General features: G+C 34.3%; 1 protein-coding gene across 1 annotated transcript; it reads right to left on the bottom strand.

The window, feature by feature from the left end:
• Nucleotides 1–6,408: 6,408 nt before the first annotated feature.
• On the bottom strand, nucleotides 6,409–9,757 carry LOC114359323 (uncharacterized). The gene is made up of 4 exons (XM_028313652.1): nucleotides 9,623–9,757; nucleotides 9,195–9,306; nucleotides 8,803–8,869; nucleotides 6,409–8,720 (listed from the first exon to the last, which is right to left on the bottom strand). The coding sequence occupies exons 2-4, from the start codon at nucleotides 9,300–9,302 to the stop codon at nucleotides 6,424–6,426; spliced, it is 2,472 nt and encodes an 823-aa protein (XP_028169453.1). The 5' UTR covers nucleotides 9,303–9,306; nucleotides 9,623–9,757; the 3' UTR covers nucleotides 6,409–6,423.
• Nucleotides 9,758–10,203: the final 446 nt, after the last annotated feature.

Here is a 10,203-nt window from a genome sequence, read left to right as displayed (position 1 = left end):
GTTAATTTGAGCCAATTAAACCAACACGATATCTGTCAAACAAAACAACTGACAAGGCGCTAATCCGTTGTTATAGCCTTGCTCCGCGACTTTACCCGCCTTTATTCTGAAAGTCCTTCCAAGCAAAAATAAAAATATTACTGTACTTTTTTCAATATTCTCATCTCTAAGCTTTTTTATACATAACAAGTCAGGTTCAGGACCACAATCGCACCTGGTATTAAATGTGTAATATATGTTTAGGTATTAGGGTAGGTATTTAGGGTGGATTCGACCAAACAAAAAGTAAATATTAATCTCAGAATAAATCGATAATGTGCTAGTAATACCAGGAGTTATTCTCGTATAAAAGTTTGGTCGCATCGGGCAAGTCTTTTAATGTTTACTACAGGAGTACGATTATCTCGAAATTAACGAAAGGAAAAATTCAGTAGCTAAATACCTAATTTGTCTTTACAATATATTTTTTTACCTGACTGCGCCAGAGAAGATTCATTATGGACGATGAATGAAAATATTTTTTCCTTATTGCAATCAAAAATAAATTGACTATTCCACTTAATTTTTGTTCTAATAAATCGATCAAGTCCCCTAACTGACCTACATGTGGGCGGCTCATAAGAATCCGCAGTGGGACAAATCCCCACGGAACGCTAAGCGAGGATAATCCCCTTTCATAGAAAAATGAACAATAGCTGCACTTTTATGTAAATTAAATGAAGGGATCGTGTGTACATTATCCTAGATAAGTATGAGATCGATTGCTTTTCGCGAAATTAAACGCGAATCCTTTAATTCTGGACAACTGTGCATTTCGTGTGATTGATTTTATTGCTTTTAAATCTTGCCTTTTACATAAACAATTTAAATAATACAATAAGGAGTTCGTTCGTTCGTTTCAGCCAAAAGACGTCCACTGCTGAACAAAAGCCTCCCCCAAGGATTTCCACAAAGGCCGGTCCTGCGCCACTCGCATCCAGGCACCTCCCGCGACCTTCACCAGATCGTCGGTCCACCTAGTGGGAGGCCTGCCCACGCTACGTCTTCCGGCTCGTGGTCGCCACTCAAGAACTTTCCTGCCTCAACAGCCATCAGCTCTACGAGCTTTGTGCCCCGCCCACAGCCACTTGATTTTAGCGATTCTGCGGGCTATGTCAGTCACTTTGGTTCTCCTAGGGATCTCCTAATTTCTTATTCAATCACGTAGGGAAACTCCGAGCATAACACGCTCCATTGCCCTTTGGGTGACCTTGAGCCCTCTTATGAGGCCCATATACAATAAATACAATAAGGTGTACTACATGTGAAAAAAACGATTTTAATTTTATCAATTACCTCATCATAAAAAAGTGGATCGTGAATTTAGCAGACACGACTAGGAGGACCTCGTTGAAAACTGTAATTTACAATATAATCCAGCATTTTGAAGGCGAGAGTGATTAGGCACTTACATGGCAGGATGGTACCTAGCCTGCTTATCACCCTCAACATCATAAGGTGCGATTGCGGTCCAATAGGTACCTGCCTTGTTTTGTGTAAAAAGAAAGAAAAAATAAACAATTTTCACGCGTACAAAGTCGTAGGCACAACTGACGAAATCAGTAATAAAATAATACCCGCAAAAAATCGCAAATAACAGTCCACAACAACTGAAAGTATCAATTTGCTTCGCTTTGACTATTTAGCGACATTCACTAAAGCAATAAATCTGCCAACGGCGACAAACAACTAAAACTGAGTTATAACAACAAAGTCAAATTACTGTAGGAGTTTACCGCAGAGGGCGGGAAGGAACCGACACCGGGCGTCGGCATGAGTCGAATACTGATGCAACCCAACTCCTAACTCACCCAAGATTTTCGGATAGGGATTTTCTTTTCTTTACAATGGGCCTACACTTGGGGCATATCAATTGCACGGTTATGTCGTTAGAAAGTTTCCTGAGAGGGCACAATCGTGCTGAGATCGATTTTCGACAATATTAGATGCGGATACCCTGTCTTTCTGTTACGTTTTCATGAATCAGGCGCTGAATCATGTAATACGAATTTTACAAGACATAGGTCTTTCGTCGTAAAAAGAAATCTTTGGGCGTAATATTGGAATTATACAGTGTGAGTCACGTTAACCTTTAACCGACGACGTGCGGTCTCACAGACCGCTCCGGTTTTTGAAATTTCTGGACTGCAATGTTCTACTTACTCCCGTGTCCCGAGCGTCTCAGTACCTTCGAGTTTAGTTGCCCATACGCGATTACAGGTAGTGGTTACATCGATAAGGGCAGTTTTGATAAGATAATTCGATTTAAAGTTCAACAGCGGTCTGTGGGACCGCACGTCGCAGACTACGTGACTTTTTTGTACCATACTAAAACATGTGTTTTTGTTTTAGACGACTCATTTTTTGTAAAATTGATGGATCCTGGGCCACCACAACCTAGCAAAAGACATTTCCTAATGATATATTGATATTAGGACATAATATTATGTAAAAGATGGTAGTCTGTAAAAAAATACCGCGAAACGGGTGGTAAAGCAAACAGTGACATCTACTCTAGGCTCTGACATGCCAAATCAGCCTGATGTCATTGCACCAGCTGCAAAAAGGACGTACATTAAATTGAAATCGAAATTATCTTACAGGTGTTACCTATGCATACCGAAAATGCTTGGCATGCGGTAAAAAATAATGTCCTGATTGTGCCTAATGTTTACCCTACGTCAATTTTTTTTGTGCATGTAATGTACGTGTCATTTATTTTTATTTTATTAATTATGTTCAGTATATTTTGGAAGGAGTATAGTTTTTCTTGCTTTGATTAAAATTTACAAGTTATATAGGTATTATTGAGCTCTAGTGTAATTTCAATGAAATTAAGGGTCAAAAAAGTTTTCGCCATATTTAAATAAATAATATACATTTATTCCTCACAAATTATACGTATGTTTATTTGTAATACTATAATGTTCTCAAAAAATATAAAACCAATATACTTTTATACAAAAAAATATTACTTTTTGAGTAAACAGTATAGCGGTCCCACAGACCGCACGTCGCAGAGGGCGTGACAAAAAAATCACGTCGTCGGTTAAAGTTTAAAGTGTACATATGAAAACAGATGAAACTAGACCTATTTTTATCGACAAAAAAGAGGTCAAAATTTTTTTGAGATTTTTTTAAAAAAAATTATAGAATTTTTTTTCTTCCAATTCATTACTTATTGTAAAGAAAACGTAATAACTTTTAAACTAAGCGGTATATCCTGATAAAATAAAAAAAAAATAATGCTAAATAACAGGCGATACTAAAAAAATACATAAGATACACAAAAAGGCCAACAAATAATAAAAAATGATACTTTTTGAAAAAATCTGCTTTTAAATTCGTGTTTTTTTGGTTATTTGATCAAATTCTCCAAAAAATGCCCCTATAACCGGTGGTTTTTATTACTTTGTATTATTCTCTATCGTATTACCTTCGTAAAACCAAAAATCACATGTCTCTATCCCTATCACAACGTTTGCAATGATCGTTTGAACTAAGCCTCTCCGGGCGCGCCATTTAACGCTTCGTTAACAACGAAACTGAAAATGGCTCTAGATTTGTAATTTTGATAAAGACAAGTTAGATTTCAAATAAAAACAAAATATTTCGAAGTAAAATAAGCATTTTAGTTAAAATTAAAATTGTCTCTACCTGTAGCGGAGAATAATGTTGTGGCAGGCCTTTGTTCAAACGATCATAGCAAATGTTGTGATAGGGATAGAGACATGCGATTTTTGGTTTTACAAAGATAATACGATAGAGAATAATACAAAGTAATAAAAACTACCGGTTATAGGGGTATTTTTTGGAGAAATTTATCAAATAACCAAAAAAACACGAATTTAAAAGCAGATTTTTTTCAAAAAGTATCATTTTTTATTATTTGTTGGCCTTTTTTGTGTATTCTTATGTATTTTTTTAGTATCGCCTGTTATTTATCATTATTAATGTTTTTATTTTATCGGGATATACCGCTTAGTTTAAAAGTTATTACGTTTTCTTTACAATAAGTAATTGAAAGAAAAAAAATTCTATAAAAAAATTTAAAAAAATCTCAAAAAAATTTTGACCTCTTTTTTTGTCCATAAAAATAGGCCTAGTTTCATCTACTTTCATATGTACACTTTAACGTGACTCACACTGTATTATGAAATGAAAACGCATTGTGATGGTCAAAAAGTATTTATATAATGGCGCATACCACATTCATGTTTTACATAGAATAATTTGTTTGTACACAGTTGACAAACATACAATAAAGTACTACATTTTTAGTGCAATAAATCATTTTTTGTACAATACAACCACTTGTAACAATTTTTAAGGCGTTCTCACACAGCTACGGGGCCTACGCGGGTCTTTGCGTGGTCTTTTCGTTCTAGTCGTAGCCAGAATGCTCTTACTGCAATAGTTCCGTACGCCCCACGACCGGCCCGCTTCAACGAAAATATACCTGAAGGTGGCAAAAATATCAAAAGGGCAGCATTCGAGCCCACCCTCTATGCGACAGACGACATCTGCTGAATACCCTCTATTCATTCTACGACTTTCATTCTCTAATGGAGTTGCTTTCAAGGTGCAAATATAACTTCAACACTCCAATTAATTAAAAGAGAGCACGGACCACTGCCCTAACAAACTTCGATGTATTTTTATTTAACCTAGTATTTTATTATTACCTACAATAGGAAAAAAATAGTTAAGCCATTGCTTTGCATTATTATGAGGGTACTAAAATATTCATACTAGACTTAGTTGACAGTTGTAGTTAATTATATTTATTCTAATTTTATAGCCAGGCTCTATCACTAATAGTATATTGACTACGACTTATCTATTTTATTATAAGAGTACACATAATAATATTAATTTAATTAATAAAATACATTTATTACTTAACAAAACTTAACCTAGATACTCGTACATTTGGATTCAGTTAAATAATAATACAATAATAGTAGATAATATTATTTAGCCCGTCTACACTGGTAAAACGACAAAATAGTAGGTAATTTATCTTTCGCTTTCATGTGATAGACAACTTATCACAGCGCGCAAAAGAAGCTTAGATGCTGAATAAATGGCTCGTATATTGAAATTTAATCCTCCGCTGATCGTAATAAATGTCGGGAATCCGAAACCCTCGTAAATTAAACATTATTTGACACAAAATAGCGTAAATAAAAGTATTCGAATCATTCGCTGTTCCGTATAATTTGAATTCGCATAAACGGGAGGCGGGATTCCGTTATGCCAACGCCAAACGCCAGTCTTCCTTTAGATCCAACATTCCATGCGCGTCATCGAAGAATCAAATGCTCTGATTTCGGTTACTAAGTATTTCGTTCGTTCGTTCGTTTCAGCCAAATGACGTCCACTGCTGGACAATATTAATCTAAATATATTTTTAAACTATTCAATGTACAGTCTTTATGCAGTTTATACTCGTATCTTCAAGATTTTTATTATATGCAACGAAGCACGATGGCGACCCAACTGATTTCTACTGATCGCCATCGCCATCGCCATCGCGCACACGGGCTGCACTGCACGCGTTAGTTTGGCCGAACCTCAAGTGAGGTAATCAAATTCCTTGAATTCGCCTTTTTTTCATATTTCTAACAAAACAATAAACACAGAGCTAGGTAAAAAATAACTTTAAAAGCTAAAATAAAGAAATAACTTTCAGAATGATCTAAACACATATCACATAAGTTAAATTTTATAAAAAAAAATAAAACCGACTCCAAAAAACCTACACTAAAAATTGAATAATAATTACTAATTACCTACTTATTTATTAGGACGAATTATTAATATTTATGTAGGTATACCATGATTGATACTTCTGGAGTCGGTGCCAAGATTATGAAACATGTAAAGTTTGCCTGCACCGACTCCAAAAGTATCAATCATGGTATACCTACATAAATATTAATAATTCGTCCTAATAAATAAGTAGGTAATTAGTAATTATTATTCAATTTTTAGTGTAGGTTTTTTGGAGTCGGTTTTATTTTTTTTTATAAAATTTAACTTATTTCTTGCTTTTTAGTTAACTAATTATTACCTTGATGTTACCACTGAAGGTAGGCAGTACATTGAGACCATATTCTTAATGTATATTATAAAAAAGTTCATCCCCAATTTTCCACCTTTGGGGGTGAAATATTTTCTTCAAATTCACATGAAACCACCCTTTTGATAATACCTATTCAACAAAAAAGTAATCGTTCAAATTGGTTTATAATCGGCGGAGATATTGCGTATAAAAAAAAAAAAAAAAAAAAAAAAAAAAAAAAAAAAAAAACATACGGGTCGAATTGAGAACCTCCTCCTTTTTTTGAAGTCGGTTGAAAATCACAATTTATAAGAATTTTAAAAATTATCCATTTCCATGGGTTGGGACCAAGGCTGTGAGCTACTAGTCTGACTATTTTCCGATTGATTCTCACTATACGTGCCTTGAGAGTCTTGAGACTCACTGATCACAGATCGAGATTCATCAGTCGAGGTTTGAGACTGGCTGTAATAAGATTGAGAGTTACCATGACTCTCTGACAATTCGCACTTAGGAGGTAACTTGACGAAAATTGGCTGATGGGGTGCGGGTATGTACTGATAGAATCCCATTTGATCCCCGTTAATTTTAATATTTCGGGAAAGCACTACATCATTTGGTTCTTCATTTGAAATGCTGCACGATAATTCCGTATTTATATTAAATTGATTAAAAAAGTTGATTAAAGAAGGTGACATAATAATATTTCCAACGAGAAATATACATTTTTCATTTCGTACATACTTAAGTATAAAATTTTTGACTGCTTCAATAAAATCATCGTCACTCAAGTCTCCTTTTACACCTGTTACAATGTATATAGAATTCTCGTATAAAAATAATGTCAAATACATTTTGTTTTCATCATCTAACATGGAACTAATAACATCTATCAATTTATTGTCCTTTTTATAGCAAATTATTCCCCCACCTGACCTCAAAGCGGTATCATTATCTGAACGAAAAGCTATCTCAAAATTTGGTATTTCAATTATATCCGATCCTATAGTGTTTGTTTCTGAAAATATTAGTAGCGAAGCATTGTCGTACCATTTGTCAGTAGTAACGAATTGGTAATGTTCGTTAAATGTTAATCCCGTATTTAAATAAATTATAACATCCCCATTATTATCCTCAAAGGTTTCATAAGCTAATTTAAGTTTCTTTTCATTCCGCAGTCTGTTTATTTCTTGTTCGGTGCGATTAAATTTAGCACTGTTCATTAAAGAAAAATTTAACTTCCCCATAATGTATAAATCTTCAAGACGCTTAACACGTGTTAGTGCAACATATTGCAAACTCTTATCAGTGCGTAATTTATCATACGCATCTTCTTGAATGTGTATACAGACACCCTCATGATAAGTCTGACCTTGACTTTTGTGAACAGTTATAGCCTCTGCTGCTTTCAAAGGAAACATGTTACCGACAGTCTTGCTAACTTTTGGATCTGATATCAATTTAACGACTATCTTTGATCGCGGTATGGGAACCCAGTTATCAAAACCTGACTTATTATGCATCTTCAAATAGTCGGACCTTAGTTTTTTACCAATCTGGCTGGAATGGAATTCCATCCAAATTGCAGATACACCGTCTTTATCATAATCAAAATCTTTGACTATTCCAGTTGTACCATTTGCTAAGCCATCACCTACGTCGATATTATTTGTTATCATATAACGTATACCAATTTTTACACGTAAATGAGATGGATTCCAGTTTTCAGAATCTTCAACCGCGTTAACGATTTCTTCTTTTTCAGTGGACTTATTTAATTTCAAATTGTTATACTCATCAACATATTTATTCTGATAAAAAATGTGAATAACTGATTCTGGTACTTGATCGTAATCTTCAATTTCTCTAGATCTCAACAAATTGATATCTTCTTCAGTCATTTTAGAATCTCTAAAATTGTTTAATGCTGTAATGAACTTTTCATCTTGCTGTCTTATGATCTTTGTTAATTCATAAAACTCACAACATGTCCATAATTTAGATTGAGGGTAAACTGGACGTTGTCTAACTGGATCAATTTGGTATAAATCACCAACTAATAAGACAAACCTGTCTCCATACAATTTATCGTTATCAAATATTTGTTGCAAACGCAAGTTAACTGCACTCATAGTTCTCTCACCAACCATTGAAATTTCATCGCAAATAAAAAATATGCAGTCTTTAAATAATTCTTTTTTAGATTCTATTCGTTTTTTAGAAAGTCTTGTTGTTTTATAAATAGGAATTGAAAAAGTATAATTTAAAGTGAAACCTTCAATATTAGAAGCAGCTTTCCCAGTGAACGCACATTTTATTACTTTTAAATTATTTGGTGCATCAGATGTTTTGTTCTCTTCCCACGTTATCAATTTCTCAATAAAATTTATGATAGTACTTTTACCGGTGCCCGCCGGTCCCTGCAATATAATTTTTGGGTTTTCTTCACAAACCTCCCCAGAATCATTCTCATAGGTAAATTTCTTGTTATTTCTGTACATGTAATACACGTGCATCACAATATTTCGTTGGTCATCTGTTAATTTGATAAAAATTTCTTTGATGTCATTTAAATCTATAGATAAACTTTCGCAGTTGAGTTTGTCCAAGTTATCTGAAAAAAGAAATGTAAATAATACAGCTACTCTTACAATAAATTGCTAAAATAATTACAAAACAATGATAATGATTCTTACCATCTGCAACTTCGGGTTTTAATCTCCTGAAGACATAAGGTTTGCCATTGTGATCGACGAAACATAGCTGTGAATGTAATAATTATATGTTATGTACAATCATTTAATCACAGGGTACTTAGAAAACCGTGCTCCTAGCAACTTAATCATGTAAAGAATGCGGTTTAAATTATATAAAATAAAAACAAAATATCATCACATTTGAGTGAGTGGTGTGGTGGCCCGTGGACCAAGCTAAAAGTAGGCCAAGTCGCTGGAAGACTCGTTTTAAACTGTCAAAACATATTTTTTAATCAGACTCAGAACCGTCATTGGCCAAACGCATCATCTTACAGCGCAAGAACTAGGTAATATTTCATTATTCAGAAATCTGTTCTGAGACTGTTGTTTACCTCATATAACTGATCCATCGGTGGCAGATTTAACTGGTCAATATTGACGAACCTCATGACTTGTTTCTTCTGCATATTGTAACCGGTGATTTCTTTTAATTTGCTCATGGTTCTAAAATAAAAAGGAATATTATTTCATTAAAAGAAGGCTTCGGGAAAGAAGGATGCCGGGCAGTTCATATTTAGAAATTTGATTTAGGTGTTAATAAAATCGCTTTTTAGTTGTACAAGGTAAAATATGCTCCAACATCAACTATTAAGGTTATAAACAAACAAGCAGAGTGTATTTATAACACACTTTGAATGTAGAGTTAATGCTTTGACTAATATTGGCGTTGTACTCCTTAATATATTGTTTTAATATTATTCTTTGTACTCCGTAAGTTGTTGCTTTAAATAATCAAATAACAAAACAATATTTAACATACCTGATTTGTCAAACGATTCAGTTTGTTAATCCTGTTGTCACTAAAACACAAACTGATGTAAATACTTACTTGTAAGTACCAACTGATTAATATCGAATGTGAAGCTATGATGCGCACACCACAACATCAAGGGCAGGCCTGCCAAACTAAACTAGACCTAAAACAAAGCGGGCGACGAACATTTAAAAGTCTGAGTCGGCACGCGGGCAGGTCTACCATACTAAACTAGACCTAAAAGCTAAAGACTGAAGGGTGATTGGGAGTATTTGGGAACATGTCTAACCGGTACGCCGCGCCGGCCAGTGATGATGTCATGGTCTCGCAATCTCGATGTGTGAATACCTACTAAATACGATAGATGGCGCCAGGCATATCACATATTCAAATTAATTTATTTTGCAAGTAGGCTCTTTTACATGTCCTAATATTATTTTAACCCTACCACTGCTTCAGGACAATTTGGAAAAAAAAATTACTAGCCAACTGGTTTCGGAGTCTGTTTTGGGTACAAATATCGTAGGTACCTACTTACAAATTAGCTTGACCTACTTCATAGAGTTTTAGTTACATTTTTAATCGAG

The sequence above is a fragment of the Ostrinia furnacalis genome, unplaced genomic scaffold (genome assembly GCF_004193835.3).
Source record: "Ostrinia furnacalis isolate ACB-3 unplaced genomic scaffold, ASM419383v2 OfSCF4314, whole genome shotgun sequence".
In the NCBI taxonomy this organism is placed as follows: domain Eukaryota; kingdom Metazoa; phylum Arthropoda; class Insecta; order Lepidoptera; family Crambidae; genus Ostrinia; species Ostrinia furnacalis.
This window is presented reverse-complemented; position numbering and strand designations above follow the sequence as displayed.

Coding starts and splice junctions, on each gene's coding strand:
- LOC114359323 (XM_028313652.1), bottom strand. CDS start 9,302: ATGAGCAAATTAAAAGAAATCACCGGTTACAATATGCAGAAGAAACAA. Junction 8,870..9,194: donor CGATGGATCAGTTATATGAG/GTAAACAACAGT, acceptor TTACATTCACAG/CTATGTTTCGTCGATCACAA. Junction 8,721..8,802: donor AAAACCCGAAGTTGCAGATG/GTAAGAATCATT, acceptor TTCTTTTTTCAG/ATAACTTGGACAAACTCAAC.